Source organism: Phyllostomus hastatus, unplaced genomic scaffold (genome assembly GCF_019186645.2).
Source record: "Phyllostomus hastatus isolate PE091 unplaced genomic scaffold, TTU_PhHast_1.1 phas_contig_57, whole genome shotgun sequence".
Lineage (NCBI taxonomy): Eukaryota > Metazoa > Chordata > Mammalia > Chiroptera > Phyllostomidae > Phyllostomus > Phyllostomus hastatus.
This window is the reverse complement of record NW_025333912.1, coordinates 99,744-116,572: the sequence shown is the minus strand read 5'-3', so window position 1 is coordinate 116,572 and position 16,829 is coordinate 99,744. Positions and strand designations below refer to the sequence as shown.

At 41.4% G+C, this 16,829-nt stretch overlaps 1 protein-coding gene across 5 annotated transcripts in view; it reads left to right on the top strand.

Annotated features, from left to right (window-relative positions):
- Positions 1-16,829, top strand: part of ANKRD44 (ankyrin repeat domain 44) — a 292,499-nt gene that overhangs the window by 200,252 nt on the left and 75,418 nt on the right. For 3 of the 5 annotated variants that reach the window (XM_045847582.1, XM_045847578.1, XM_045847581.1), the window contains exons 12-16: positions 940-1,003; positions 2,976-3,044; positions 5,320-5,460; positions 7,756-7,839; positions 11,128-11,239. In XM_045847582.1, the coding sequence (XP_045703538.1) occupies positions 940-1,003; positions 2,976-3,044; positions 5,320-5,460; positions 7,756-7,839; positions 11,128-11,239 (470 nt within the window). The remainder of the gene's footprint in view (positions 1-939; positions 1,004-2,975; positions 3,045-5,319; positions 5,461-7,755; positions 7,840-11,127; positions 11,240-16,829) is intronic. The other 2 variants (XM_045847583.1, XM_045847579.1) reach the window with 1 other exon arrangement.

Here is a 16,829-nt window from a genome sequence, read left to right as displayed (position 1 = left end):
GTCAAAGCTGGGGTGACCCAGAGTGAGAGACAGGCAGGGATGGCCGGAGCTCACAGAAAATTTGTCATCAATGGAGAAAACATCTTTGAAGCTTAAAAGGGTGACTGAGCACTTAATATTTTTCAACAAAGGAAAGAAGCCAAGTCCCCTCTCCCCCTATTTTGACAGTAGAAAGTGTCGTGTTACCATCCCACTCTGTGGGCTCCGAAAAATTGCCATGGTTGATCCCCTCCAACTAGGTTTAATTTTTATTTTTTTAATGCGGGCCTGTTTGGAACCAAGAGATTCCTTCTGGTTTGGAGCTTTGCTAATCTTTCTTATCACTGCTTCTGCCAACCTCCATGCATAAAGACATTCCTGGCTTGCAAAGGTGATAGAGATCTGCAAGGCAAAGATTGTTGATGAATTAATTCCACAGATATTCCAGAGGCATTTTTTTCCCTTTAAGTACTTTACCTATGGTTGATTCATTTCCCCTGCTTTTGGCATGTTTAAAAATAATCTCTGCATGAAAGCATGTTCCCCAAATCTTAAACCAACTGAAAGCTAATAATATATTGAGAAAATACCTATTCCAGCATGTTAAGATGACTCCTTTACCTTCCATGTTTTCTCCATGTGTGCTGTCTGCCTATTGCCCTACTTATCTCAAATTGGTTTCATAAATTTCTGTCCTGGGACTGAAACATGGGGCTGTGGTTCACCCAGAGCTGAATGTGAAAATAAATTCTTCCTGACTTCACGGTTCTGCCTATAAAAATTGCCAAGCTTGAGCAGTTACCATCCGTTTCCATGACAACCTCTTTCTGACTACAATTGCTTGCGTTCTGGTTTTTCTACTAACTGATTTTTCTGTCTCTGCAATGTTTCTTGTGGTTTAACTAGGACAAAAGTATAGCATAGTGTCCTTGTTTAGTAATGAGCACGTGCTGTCTGCAGGCTTTGAAATAGACACCCCAGATAAGTTTGGAAGAACGTGCCTTCACGCTGCTGCTGCAGGAGGGTGAGTAGTTCGCGATTTCAGTCGTTGTTTTCATGCTTTAATTACTGACTCGTCTTAAGTGTCTTGAGTTGTCTGGGATTCAAAGGTGATTTCTGCAGTCAAATGGGAAAGAATCATTTCTACCGTCACCAAATACCACTGTTGGACTTTCAGACTTACTTGTGTTTTTGTTCTTCCAAAGAAAAATTTCAGCCCATTTCATATAGAAAGTTATTTTTCTTTTGTCTAATTCTCTTTACTTTCTTTTCTTTCCATTTTTTAATTGTAGATTTTCACTCTGTAGAATATATATCTACTTGGTATTCCCTACCCTGAAAGAAAATCATTTGAGATTTATTCTTAAGTTTTTCCTTTTTGTTGCTGATAGGTTGGCGATGATCAAGGGACTCTAACACTGAGTTAACTCAATTTACAGACATTTGAGTTCATTTACAGACATTTTTGTCCTTATTTCAAAACTGATTTTTGAGTCCTGAGAGGGGTTAAATGTGAACATCGGTTAAGAAAACCCAAAGGATAAGAAAGAAGGGATTTAATTCTTGCCTTTTTTTTTTAAGTTGCAAAGAGAATTTTTCATCAGATACTTTTTTTTATGTCAGTGGTTAGATCAAGGCTCTGATCAATACATTGTTGATATATGACCCCATCACCCAAACATGGCCTTTCTCTGATGGCTTTGTTTGGGTAAGATGTTGGTCCTTAATCAACTTCCTAGTCCTTAAGGAACAGCAACACTTCTCCATTTATCTGTGTATTAGAAGTGAGTAAATAAACTGTGGAGTTTTAGGGCCCCTTATTTACATAGTTCCCTTCCATGGTCATATCTCATTTTATGTTCATAAATTTGTATTATTTTTTTAAAAGAACCTCCTACTCTTCCTCTCATTCCCCCAAATTACATGAGCTTCACGAACTACACACCTGGGATCTGCCTCTGCCTTTGGTGCTTTGGCTCCTCAGTGAGGACAGGCATTTTACATCAACTGGCCTGCTGCACCAGCGCATAATGCCTCAGGAAGTTCTCTGAAACAGCCAGTTCTCTGGGAAAGGGGGCTGTAAAGGAAGGATGGGGGTGGGCAGAGCCCTGCTCCGCTCAGGTTTGCCATTAATGAGGTCATTTTTCATATGTAAATGATAATAAAACAGTAAATCCTAGGACACTTCTTAGCATTTTAAATTTAAAACAATGATGGATGATTGTCTATTTTGATGCCCACATTTTAAAAAACATCAGACCTGCACAGAAAGTGACAACACACCATCCTGCATTCATGTCTGAAACTCCTAGTAGAGTGAATATTTAGCTGCATGCCCTTCAGTGGGAAAATTCACTTCAGTGAGTTCTTTGCTTTCTACAAAACGTGATTTATTGCCTCTGCAAATGACATAGACACTTTGGAAGATCACTATGCTCCATTACATCATTTTCGGCCTTGGTTGTGCACATTCATTCACCTAGATTAAAAAGACAGGGAAATGCAGCTGTTTGATTTTCCATTAAGGAGAGTCTAGGTTGAAAATGGTTAACCGGTGAATTCATTCTGCTGTGATACAAGGTAATGCTCATCCACTCTGGCTCACTGTTTAAAGGTGACATGAAATTATTATAGATTTAGAAGGTTGTTTCATAAAGTCTTGATGGTTTTGAAAGAGAATTTTAGCATAAATGATGAAACCACCACTGAAAGGTTTAATCATATAATAATCATTAAATTCCTTAGTCATAGAATTGAAAATGTTTCATCAAGCTCTTTCATGTACTGATTTATTAGCTTTGAAAAAGTAATTTTGGTAACTTTAGATCCTTCATATGTCATTTCTCTAATATGGTGAGGTTTTTTTTGTGTTAGCAGAATTTAAAGCTGAAAGTATCGATTTATTTCCGCCTGCACTCTGCAGAATGCAGCTCTTTCTGAAGACAGCCCAGCAGTTCACCTCTGCCACCTTAATGATGTTTTCCCTGTCTTTCTAGTAACGTGGAATGTATAAAACTCTTGCAGAGCAGTGGAGCGGATTTCCAGAAAAAGGACAAGTGTGGGAGGTATGTGAACAGGGAACTCTGCTTCAAGGGCTGAGATGAAAGAAGCAGGGAGCGGTCCATCTGGGAATCCTGTTCTGTTGAAGAGGGAGAAGGGGAGCTAGCTGGGGAGTGTTCATCCCCAGGAGGAAACCCCTTCTTGTAGTGAAACGCCAACAAAGCACCAGCCACAAGGAAAGCATCTCTCACAGCTTCTGTTTAGAAGTGCCAGTCTTTCCCTTCCCGTCTTTTTAAATCCTCTCCATGGATATAGCATAGAAACTTCTGTTCGCAGCAGATTAGAGCAGCTTAGCCTCCCTAAGCCAGAATGTGGTTACAAGATCTAGAGCATTTTCTTATATTTATTGAACATTTTGTCTTGGGATAAATCTTTAGACATGTTTAAAACATTAAACACACATCGCTACCACCACCACCGCCATTACCAGTAATGAGTCATAGAACTTTTCTTACCTTATTGGTTCTTTGTGTTGCTGAGTCACACCATAGTATTACCACAATACATGGATATAAATTTATTAATTAAATTAAATTTTAATTTACCTTTTCCATAACTTCTCTCTACTCCTCGTCTACATGCACACCCTGGCTCTTAAAGTTGCTACAAATTTCTTCTCTTACCAACCTACAGGGGATGACTCATACTCACCCTTCCAGGTTTATGTTGTGACAGCCCCCTAACGCTCTGACAGGGCGCCCATCCTCTCCGCACCCCTTGCCCCCTGCGTGCTCTGTGACTGCAGCGCGCATCACACTGCCCAGCAGACTCTCTCTCCTTGCCGCTCTGGTCGCCTAACTGTGGGTGTCCTGAGGACAAGGACTGGGCCTCACTTTCGCTTTAGCTCCAGGCTCTGCCACATAGTTGATACCTAATTCTTTTCAGCCTGATTAATAAAAACACAAGCAATCCAATATGTAAAATACTTATCATTTCCTTTTGTTTTGGACTAAAGGAGTAAATCAACCAGTCAAAGAGCCCTTCAATTGACTACAAAATATAAAATAGTTGGACTTGAAAATTGATAAATAGCACTTGAAATAAAGTTACTCTCGTTCTAGTATGCTGTTTGGTTGTTATTCCCTGAAAATTGTCTAGGAACAGAAGATAAACTTTTAATAATTGAGGACTAAAAATAAGTAACATAAAACATTACTTTATATTTCTGCACTGCCTTACACTTTACAAGGTGCTGTATTCTCTAAATTTTCCCACTTGATGTCTCATAGTAACTCTATAAGGTACATGGAGATAGGTGATTACTATCCTTTTTAATTGATGAGAAAACTGAGCCCAGAGAAACTAAACAAGTTATACATGTACGTGGAATCTCAGACCTAGAGTGGACCTTGGGAGACAGCTGCTCAGAGGTGCTGATAGACATAAGGACAAAGCCCAGGCCTGGGTAGGGGATGTGGCTGGGTCCAGCCTGCAGCTTTGCCCAAACCAGAGCCCAGGGCTTCTGATTCTCTGTGCACTGTTCTTCCTGTCAACCTTACAGTTCAGTGGAGAAGATGAGACCACACCTATAGCTAACATCAGGGCAACATGTGATGGGTGCTCAAGAGAAGCCCAGATAGGAGCTAAACAGTCTCAAACAAAAGGGAAAGAGAACTTCTGGAATTAAAGAATGAGGGGGGCCTTGACGGGTGGACGTGGTTCAGGAAGGGACACTCCAGGGAAGCAAACAGCATGGGCAAAGGTAGAGGGAAGTGTGGACATAGTAGGGAAAACTGCAGGTCGTTCCATTTGGATTCAGTAAAGGCCTCATGTAGTGGGGAGAGAGAGACTCCATAAAGGCAGATTTGGACCAGCTTGGGAAGGTCTTCAATTTCAGACTAAGGAGCCAAGGCTTTGTTCGGTGGGGAGGGAGACAAGTTTTAGGACAGGATTGTCATATGTGGGCATGGGGCCTTGGAAAACCTAATTCTTCATTCATAGCAACTGAAGTTCCGTGGGAGTTTGATTAGCGATCAGGAGGCTGACAGGGGTGGTATTGCAATATTGCAGTTGGGCAGTAATGTGGACCTGAACCAGGACAGGCAGGCGTGAGGAACGGAAAGAAAGAATAGATCTGCGGGTGGGCGGCCTTGTCTGAGCTACTGGTTCTGTAGCCTCAGTTGCAATTTACAAAGCACAGGAAGGCGTATCCCTTAGCCTCCACACTCTGAGAGACCAAGAGCTTTCCGCACCCCCAGGTGTACTGCTGTTAGTGCTAGCGCTGGTGATGGGTCTGCTTTTCAGACTGGACGAAGTAACAAATTGCTGTTTGTTTTCCAGGACCCCTTTGCACTATGCAGCTGCAAATTGTCATTTCCATTGTATTGAGACATTAGTGACCACAGGGGCCAGCGTTAATGAAACAGACGACTGGGGACGGACAGCTTTGCACTATGCTGCTGCTTCAGACATGGATAGAAAGTAAAAACAGCCTTCTTATTGTTTCCTCTGGGGTAGGGCCGGGGAGGGGAGGGTTTGCTAATTTTCTTCATTCGGACTCAAGGAAGCTGACTGAAGAATCTCTCTCACCCAGACCCAAAGGAGTTAGAAATGCTTCATCCCCAACCCCAGTTTTCCCATTTTGCTCTCAAGTGTGATTACTACATGTCACTGCGCAATTACTTCTCTGTTTTTTGGGTAGAATGCCAAGTGGAGCTGCCAGGCTCAGGTTCTCAATTTGACATTCAAAATCTGTCATCATTTGTTTTGTCATATGCTGCACTTTCCATTATCATCACTTAAATGCTTCATTTGCTGTAAAACTTCCATTTGCCGATATATGTCATGTGTCAAAAATATCCATCCGTGCATTATCCCAGTAGCCTTCAAATGCAGTGTGAGCATGTGTAAAGTAGTCACTATTTATTGTTCCAAACCTGGGTCTGATGCTCTTTCAGGAGCCGCAGAGGAAATTGGCTGCCCTGGACATTGTTGGATTCTGGGTGGCTCAGAAGGAGAAGTGCCCACATTGATGAGACTGTTCTCAGAGACTTAAGGACCAGGGCCTCCTTTGCAGGAATAGCTTTCAGTGACCCTGTTTGGAAAACTATTGAATTATCTGCTGCCTTGTGCTGTGGAACTGATTCTAGACCAGTGCTAACTCCTTTTCTTGTACAGCAGCGATTTTCAGCCCTTTTCATCTCATGGCACACATAATCTAATTACTAAAATTCTGTCACACCAAAAATATATTTTTCGCTGATCTGACAAAAGTAGGTATAATTTTGATTCATTCACACCAGATGGCTATTGCTGTGTTGGCTGTTGTTATGTTTTATTTGACAATCTAAGGGAAAAGAGGTCGGTGCCCCTGACTAAGTAGCCACATGGTGCGTGTTTTAACAATTCCTGCGGCGCACCAGTGTGCCTGCCACGGCACACTGGTTGAAAATTGCTGTTGTAGAGCAGTGGCTTCCAAAGAGTGACTCACAGTAAGAAGTACATTTTATATCATAGCCAGTACATATAGCCACATATATGTTATATATGTATAGGTATGTATAATGGAAACAAATTTTATAAAACCATATTCACTTTTACTGTGCATAATGCCTTCTGTGTTGTTTTTCACTTCATTAAAAATATTACTGATTGCAACCCCCTAAACTGATTTTATAATCAGTAATGGATTATGATCCACATTTCCATAGTTTGGAAAACACTGCTCATTTCCCCCTTCATGTATGCATAATACTGTCAAGTCAGATGAAGCACTCAGGATCCCACAGCCAGGCAGGTTGCTAATTCAGTAAACACTTACTGAGTGTCTACTGTGCCAGGCTCATACTATTCACTTGGAATAGAGTCAGGGAACAAGTATACTTCACCTGTTAAGCACTGGAAAAGGCATCCTAGGTGATTAAGCATTGCTTTGGCATGTGAGGGGTGTCTAGGACCCCACTTGTGGATAAGTGAGATGAAGTGGCAGAGAGGCAGCAATGAGGTAGGAGTCAGAGACATTTAAGCTAAATCACCTCCTTTTTACTTGGGGCAGTTAGGATATACATATGGGAGTGTGGACAGCTTGATTGATGTCTTAATTGCTGATACCTGTGTGGAAGTGTTAGGACAGTTACTGTATTTTGCCTTCCATTATGCACACTTTTTTTGCCCAAATTTTTGAGGGAAAAATAAGGTTGTGCATGGGTAGTACTAATTCTATATCTATATAAATGTTTTTCACCCTTGTATTTATGCTTATGCAATAATGCTCTAAAAAGCAATAATGATATCCATGTACAAAGTAAAACCCTGGAATATGATCATTGGTTTTGTTGTACCAAACTTCATGTACCTTTTATCTGTTCATGTGTTTTTAATTTGTTACATAAAATTTTTTATACTATAATATGTTAAAAAATAAATGCTAAAATTCCTTTATAATATAAAAAGCAAGTATCTAAATAAGTAAATAATTGAATTAAAAAATTAAAACCAAAAGATTTTTTTTTCTGAAAGTTTGGACCAAAAATGTGAGTACACATTATACTTGGCAAAATACAGTATGTTCTTAGTTGTACATCTTGAGAGAGAATAGATTTACTGGATAGCATTGGAGAGAACCATGTACAATTTATATCCTCACTAATAACTCAATAGTGCATGTTTCTTTTGGGTTAGGGGAAAAATCATTGAGATTTAAATTACACCAAAATCATTAGCATCTTTGCCACTAAAAAATTAATTGTAATTTGTTTTTCTTTTCCTTACACTGAGAAGTAAGACGTCCTTAGGAAATGCCCATGAAAATTCCGAAGAACTTGAAAGAGCCAGAGAAGAAAAGGAAAAGGAAGCTGCACTGTAAGTTACTTCTCGCTCAAGCACAAGGTGCAGTTACTGGTGCCCTGTCTGCTTCTCTGAGTGGCCACATGGGCCGGCCTTACTATTTGGGGGTTTCACCTGGGATCCTGAGAAAGTAATGTGGGCTTATCTTTATTAAAGAAGAAACTGTTCTTTAAATACATCTCTTAATTATGCCATTTTCACACAGGGTACTCTTTCTAAGACCATAAGCTTTGACATGACCGTCACTGTGAATGGTCAGCAGTGTTTGGAGCCAGGTGTGTCTTACATATCATTTCTGGCTCGGCCATCTGTCATGTGCCTCAGGCAACGTGCTATAGTTCCTCTTAGAGCAGGGGTGTCACATGCATTTTCCCCGGGGGCCACATCAGCCTCTCGGTTCCCTTCAATGGGCTGAATGTAATTTCAGCTCCTTAACAGTTAAGGAGTAGTTACATTTATAGTCCTAAAATTATTTTGGCCCTTTGAAGGTAACTGGGAGGCTGATGTGTTCCCCGGTGAAAATGAGTTTGACACCCCTGTCTTAGGGCCTTGGGCTCTCTTTTCATGACCTGCAGATAACTATTTAGCTGACTCTATAAATAAATGTTTTGAGATTTCAGTGTGACATACATGCATCATACTCTCCTCTTTGTCTCCAACACACACATCAGCTTACAAACAGTCCCCGTGCTCCTGCCCCACAGTACCCCACCTCACCCCACCCGCCACTCTCTGGCTTCTGAGAGAGACTCAGCCATTGCTGCAATGGGGCGGGAGGGACTGCCGTCACCCAGGGGTGTTGATACATGGGAAGCCCTAACGCTTTGTCCTCTGAGAGTCATTCCTGTGCTACAAGTCACAGCGACAAGCTTGTGCTGCCCAGTGTGGTGACCAGCACATAGCCGGTGTTCAATAAGTGTGTGTTGAATAAATGAACAAATGAATGAATAGTGCCCACACTTAGTGTCTTGGGGCCAGTGGATGTAGTGCCCTAAGAGTGGTGCGCGCGCACACACACACACACACACACACACATACACACACAGCCCTTAACTTGTTTATTCTCTTCTCCAGTTGTCAGCAGGACAAGTTTCTCTGTGACCTCTTGCTTGTGTCCACCCCAGGGTCTTCCTCCCGCTCCCGGGGCTCCCCTCCGGTGTCCGAGCCATGGTATAGAGTTACAAGTTAGAAGTTGTATGTAGAAATCAGAAGGATATAGTTAGAGAGTGTGGCTCTGGTGCAGGTTTGGGGACATAATGTGAGTCCCACAGCTGTGGAAACAGCTGTGAGTCAAGCCAAATGGTCAGGGTTTTACTGGAATACTCCAAAATTAAAATAAGCATATTAAAGACTGGGATTTTAGGCGACTTCAGCAAGTGCTCCCTTCCCCTGCTTGCCCTGGGCCAGAGCAGCCCTCTTACTGCTGGTGGAGAGGGCAGGAGAGGTGGCAGGGCAGGCCCAGCCTGCCTGAGAGCTTCTATGCAAAGAGAGGCTACTGCCCTTGTCCAGATACACCCCTCACCTACTGCGCATCTCCTGACGTTGCAGTTTAGCTGCCAAAATTACTAGTCAGGATCCAGTTAACACTTGTTATTTACAGTCCCTTAAAAAACAATGTGGAGAATATTCAAATTCTATACTACTGTTGTTATTTCTAATAGAACTGTTGGTAGTACAGGTCAGGTATAACATTCTGGATTAAATAACTCTTTGGGTGCAATTCAAACTGCTCCCAAATTACATATTAAATTATAAATTTATCAACAGATTTTTTAGACTGTAATCCTTTCAGAAGCTGGGATTGTGTGTCCACTGGAATGTTATTCCTGTTGAATGATTTTATTTAAAGAGCCAAATTTGGTATACAAGCAGTCACACCTAGAATCGCATCCATGGGCATTTAGTGACCCACATAGAAAAGGACTTCCTTATAAGGCACAGATCACGCACGACAGTGTGCTGCCCGGACTGCAGTAGCAGTTTGATTTATCATGGACTGTTTCATGGGTAAATCATGGGACATGGAGGCCTTTGGATTAAAAAATGTAGGTCTTTCATCAGTTTTTTAGAAATTAAAATATCATTTAAACTCTCTCTATATGTGATTTATTTTCTCCTTTTGCCTTTTGCCAAAAGATAGGTAAATGCCATTTCAAAGTGAGAATTTTACACTTTCAATTTGCGTATGAAGTTGGATCAACTTGGTTTTGTGGAAGTTTTGTTTGTCCTGTTGCCACAGAAATAAAATTGGAATTATAGGACAGCGCTTCCTACAGGGCTACCTACTTACTTCTGCTCCCCCAGCAGGGCCGTACCATTTGCAGTAGGTCCTGTGCTAATGTGTCACATCCTCAAGGACTCGTGTCCTGGAGTTTGGGGTATTTCAGGAAAGGTGGAGCCACACTCCTTTCTCTAACTTATTCCACAGATGGTGGCTTTTTCCAAAAAATTATAGCTCTGTCATAAAAGACCTTTAAGCCCTGGTTGGTGTGGCCAGTGGATTGAGTGCTGACCTGCAAAACAAAGAGTTGCCAGTTCGATTCCTGGTCAGGGCACGCGCCTGGGTTGCAGACCAGGTCAGGTCTCCAGTAGGGGGCATGTGAAAGGCAACTACATATTGATGGTTTCCTCTCTCCCTCCCTTCCCTCTGTCTAAAATAAATAAATAAAATATTTTTAAAAATAAAAGGCTTTTAAAATATACTACTTATTGTGTTTTAGTCTATATTCCTAATGGTGTAATATGAGCCTTTTTTATTCATATGTGGTTACTGAATTGTTCTTTTTAATGTTAATCTATTCCTTTAATCCTTTTATTGTGTGGGCTCTTCTTGTGGTTTGTGTGTGTGTGTGTGTTGTTTTCTTACACTTTTAACTTTCTTTTTTCTAATCTTTTGATCTTAGACTCTCCAGTAATGAGGTTAAAAATAAACCTTCTCCCTGAGGTTACCCTGTTGCAATGGCCTGGCCGTTACTTTAATATTGTTGAGACTTAGTCTTTTGAAAATGGATGACAGACTACTTTAGTGTAAGAAGGAAAAAGAACTTCATTACCCTCATGTTGCTAAAGCCTTGCCTGAATTCTAGAATAGCTATTTTAAGCTGAAATAAAGGATGCTACAGAAAACACATAAACACACAAACAAAAAACTTCCAGTACATAAAACGTCATTGCTGTAGGGTTTTTAAAGAACTACTTAAACTCACAAAGTGCTTTGTGGATCATTCAAAATAGGAGATTTACATTCATTATCTCTTTTGGTCTACAGATGTTTCTAAAATAACCTCACCTTTATACTTACAGATGTCTAGAATTTCTGCTTCAAAATGATGCAAATCCATCTATCCGGGACAAGGAAGGTTACAATAGCATACATTACGCGGCTGCCTATGGCCACAGACAATGTCTGGAACTGGTGAGTTGCTTTGTCTTGTTTTGCTTTCTCTAACACACACATAAACCCAAACCTGAAAACATTGGTCTTAATCTCTCAGGAAATGACCTACCTCACTGCCTAGGTAAGTCCCCTCTAGAAATCACCTTGAAGATATTCTGTGGTAAGTAATTACTTTGTTCAACTTCATGATACATAGGTCACTTTGCTCCTTTTTTCTCCATCCTAGTCTTAGAAATAACTGATAATTAACTCTTTTCCATATTTATTTGGGCTGAGAATGTTAAAACTGTGTATGGACACAATTTGTATGTTAAAGATCATTTGACTGTATCAAATCAGCTCAGTATATATTTCTGGGGGCACACATAGCACCCCAATATTCAATACCAGCACTGTAAGAGGACTTACATAATCATGAGGCATGTGGGTTATTGCTGTCTCACATTTGTAGTTTAGAGAAAGAAATTGTCAAGGGCACAAAATTCAGAATTTACTACAATTCCAAACCACCAAAAATTTCAAACCTATAGTGATCAAGGAACACCCTGAGGTTTGGAGTCTGAAATGCCTCTGTTGGTATAGGTGAAGAGACACAAATTCAACTCTGACTGGTGTGGCTCACTTGTTTGAGCGTCATGGTGCAAAATGAAGGGTTGCCAGTTTGATGCCCCGTCAGGGCACGTGTCTGGGTTGTGGATCCAGTCCCAGTCAGAGCATGTATGAGAGGCAACTAATAGATGTTTCTTTCCCTCTATTTCTCCCTCCCTTTCCCTCTAAATAAATAAATAAATAAATAAGTAATAAAATCTGCTTAAAAAAAGAGAGACACAATTTCAAATGCCCACTGGGACCAAAAATACAAAGTCAAAGAGTGAAGTGAGCCCATGTACAGAACAGGGAGTGGTGGGGATTGTGGCAAATAGAGAGCGTGTGTTCTGTCCAAAGGGAGAAACAGCTGGTCAGCTCCTGCTGACTGGGACCCAGTGGGAATGCATACCTGGGGTTGTGAGACTTCCAGTGTTTCAAAGGAAAGTAGAACTCTGGATTTTTACGTGAAATTTCCTTTTTTAAAAAACCCTGGGTGGGCTAGGAAGAAAACCTGTGGATTTGTGGCTGAATCCTCTCTGCTGGCCACCATTTGCCATCTCCTGAGCACCATCCTTGGTTCAGTTTCGCCAGGACACCCAGGCTATCCCGACCCCACTACCCCGGTCCGGTGACAGGTGCCACCTTTGCTGACTGGACTCCAACTCTTTTCCTTACCCCTTTAAAAGGAGAAGCCTGCTTTTCAGAGTTATCTAGAGGTGTGTTTAGGGAAACGCGTGCACAGTTGCATGGCGTATTGAGAAAGGAGTGAGGCAGAAAGCCGGCGAGCAGGGTGCCAGGGCCGCATAGAAAGGGTGAAGCGATGCCCCAGCGCATTCCTTTCCCTCTGACTCTGCTGCTGGTTTCTGATGGCTCCAACTAGGGTCGTTCTGACCGTCGTTCGTTTAATCACGAATGTTCATAAAGGTCACCTAGTTTGACAATAAAAAGGTGATTATTCTAGGGTTTTTTTTGTGTGTGGCATTTATTGGTGAATTGTACCTACCTTCCTCATTCTTGAATACTTCTAAGTCTTCTTTCCTGTGGTTCTTGTGGATGCTAAAGAATTCCTTGTTTGACCTTGGGGGTGGCATTTTTTGCCCCCTGGTTTTGATTCTATCATGGTCCTTCCAGTTACTGCGGCCATATAGCAAATCACCCCCAAAAGCTAGGGACTTAAAGCAACAATAATCATTTATTAGCTCTCACTGTTTCTGTCAATCAGGAATTCAGGAGTTGCTTAGTGGAGTAGTTCTAGTTAAAGGTACCCTCTGAGATTATAGTCAGACAGTGGCTGGGGCTGGCATGATCTCAAAAGCTTCGTCATGCCTACGTCAATCACCTGGCTTGGAAGATTCAAACAGCTGACATTCCTCCGGGCTCTCTCTGTCTCTGACTATGTGGTTTCTTTGTTTGATCTTCTGTAGATTGGTGGCTTCCAATAGCTGAATATCTTAGCTCAGGGGTCCAGAGGCCTCTGTCCCAGGGGAGAGAGAGAGAGAGAGAGAGAGAGAGAGAGAGAGATGGAGTGGGAGAGCAAGAGAGAGAATGAGACCATGTCAGTGATCAGTCACTGATCAGTGTTAGTGACCAGTCTAGCCTCGAAGTTCACATAGCGTCACTTCTGCTGCATCCATCCACTGCGGCAGTCACAAAATCCAGAGAGGTGAAGCAGACTCTGCCTTTCAAAGGCAGAAGTGTCAAAGAATTTGTGGACATACTTTAAAACCAACAAGTTCCATAGAAAGAAGTAGAAAACCTGTGATTTTACAGCCTTCTATAATTTGGATTTTTATATGGAATCAAAAGTGGCAATGGGACAATCCCTAGTCTTACAGATGACAAACCAAAACCGCAGGGGCATTAACTGGTTTGTCCAAAGTCATAGCTCTGGTCAGTGGAAGAAGCAGGACCATGAATCAGGATCCCTGATTTTAAAAAAAGTTGTTTACCCACTGTTCCACCTTCCATTTCAGGTTAAAGCTCCAATACCCCTCAAGGCTTTTCAACATAGAGCCAAGGCTTGTAGGAATAGGTTAAGATATAGGGGAATTGCACTTCTGCCTTCTACCACCAGCATTCTTGTGGGACTTGATCCAGACCTGTCAACAAATAAGATTTAGGATTTAGATTTCATATAAGAAAGGGGTATGTGTGTGTGTGTAGGCAGCAATCAGTGGCAGAGCTACTGTAACCACCCTAAAAATTATGAACCTGCATCTCAAAATGTACTTAAGACACAGCTTCTTTTAATTGGTTTTCTCTATGAAAACCATGTCATAATTGGACTTAGGAACTTTTTTTGTTGTTGACACTACTGCAGATGTCCCCATTTGCCCTCCCTCCGTTCACCTTCACCTGTCCGCCACCCCCCTTCCCTCTGGCCGCCACCCCATGGGTGTCTGTATCTGTGGGTCCTGCATGCATGTTCTTTGGCTGATCCCTCCCCTTCTTTCATCCAGTCCCCATCCCCCTCCCCTCTGACAGCTGTCTGTCTGTTTCATGTGTTCATGCCTCTGTTTCTATTTTTTTTGTCAGGTTTTGTTCATTAGATTCTACATATAAGTGAGATCACATGGTATTTGTCTTTTTATGACTGTCTTATTTCACTTAGCATAATAATCTCTAGGTCCATCCATGATACTGCAAAAAGTAAGATTTCCTTCCTATTTATACCTGAGTAGTATTCCATTGTGTAAATGTACCACAGTTCTTTGATCCACTCATTTACTGATGGCACTAGGGCTGTTTACAGATCTTGGTCATTGTTAAATAACACTGCTATGAACATAGGGGTGCATATATTCTTTCTAATTGGACATGCAAACTTTTATTATGAAGTTTGTTATTTAGTCTTAATAACTTGTGCTGTTTTAAAGTACTTTCACAAGAATCTTTAATCCCATAGTATAGTAACTATGAGAATGATTATCCTGTAACCCCTTCTTTCTATGTAATAATATATGGCACATTATTTTTATTTTTCAGGAAAGCCATTTCAGGGCCCTTATGTCTGTTAGCCAATGAAAAGGCTTTCTGTCTGTGGGAAGGTTTTACAAGTTCTGTTTGATAATAAAATTGCCCCTTTGATTAGATCAGCACTTACCCTGTATGATTTACAAAGAGATGATTATTCTTGACAATTACAAGACATTCAAAATCAGGTGTTGGCGGGGAAGGGGGAGGGTTGGGGGCCATATTAATTGATTTTAATTTGCACTGTCAGCTGAAAAGGACCAGATTATCAGTAGAAATGGGTAGAAATGGCACCAGTGTTTGCTTTCAGAAAAGAACCTCAGTGGGTTATTTATAACAGGAATGAGATAGAAACTCTCCTTTCATTTTCCTGAATTATTATAGTTATATGGAAAGTTCTATGTATTTCTATTTTGAAATGCATCCTAAAATTCCTCTTGGGTGTAGTTCAACTGAGCAGAGTCCCTGAGCAGGCTATAAACAAATCTGCACCTAGCCCCCTCACATTCAACACAAAACCCAACCCTGGGCTCTGCCCTGGGAGCAGCACCACAGAGCCAGGTCATTTTAGGTATCTTATCCCTGCTACTGGCTCACCCCACTGCAAATGCACCAGGGAGAGGGTGAGACCACCATCAGTGGCATTTTACTGTGTGTGTTCATCAAATCCCAGGAATTTGCATACATTATACCATTTAATTATTTTTTCTTTCAGTTTTATTGAGAAATACCTCACATGCAGCACTGTATCAGTTTAAAGTGTATACCATAAAGACTTGACTTATGTGGGTGTGCATTATGCACGTAGTTTGCCATGTGTAATGCATACCCATGCTTTGTGCGCATTCTACATGGGACTATTATACCCATTATTATACTCATGGTATGTAATCATTATACTCAGGTGTAATGCGCATCCTTATTTTTCCCTCAAATATTTGGGCAAAAAGTATACATTATACATAGCAAAATGTGTGTATGATGAATTGAATATCACAATAAATTTAGTTAGTATTCATCATCTTATATAGATACAAAAATAATTTTTCCTTTGTGAGAACAAAGCCTGTTCTTGGTGTAAGAAGTGGGTTTTTTGAGGGGCACCTTTTCTAATTTGACTTTCTCTCTCTCGAGGACCTCATATTTCCTTAAAGCTCCCATTTCTGTGGGTCCTAGGCATGAGGAAGGCAAGCCAATTACTGCAACCAACATGCACTAGAAGGTGCATCTCAAAGCTTCATCATTGCTGTGCCAGTCTTCTCCCTCATCTCACTGCACAAACACCCCAGTGCTTCCCGGGCTCACACTTTAACAAATTGGTCTTGACCCTGTGCTTGGTGCTAGAATAATGCCAAAGAAAGATTTGTGTCTTGTTCTGGATAGTTCATCTGAGCCTCTGAGCAGGAAGTATGCAGAGAGACCTTCCTTTATGTCATGTTCCCTAGCCTATGCTTCTGGCCCGTTGAGGGAATACAGAGGATAAGCGAGAATCTGTGCCCTCTGAGCCTTTCCTACCAGACCGGGTAGGCGGGTCTTTGGGCAGTGGAGTAGGATTCAGCAGGATGGTTGGCCTTCAAAGCCAGCTGATTTGTGAAGTTGGTAAAATTTGTCTTCTGCCTCTCTTCCCATTTAGTGGAGCAATTATTGTGATTATGCCTGTCATTACATACATATCATTAATTCTGGTGCATATTTTACTTGGTGTGTGTTTACTTGGCAGTCATGGTTTGTGGGTCCTGTTGTGATCACAAGCTCAGAATTTCTGGACCCTATTTTGTGTTCAGTCTACTTTGCTGTAATCAAAAAGGAACACAAATTATTTTAGTTGTTTTCACTCTGTTTTTCTAATATAAGCTTGTATTGAATTTGTTCCATAAGCACCAGACTTCTAGAAAGTAGCATGAACGGGTTCTGCCACGTCTGCCTGCTTAGGCAGTGCTCTCAGCTGGACGTGATCAAAAATGTGTCTACTGTGCGTGCAAGCAAAAGTCTGCCCACAAATGTATGCCGAGAGCTGTGATCAGTTATATTCAATTGGGCTCAAAAT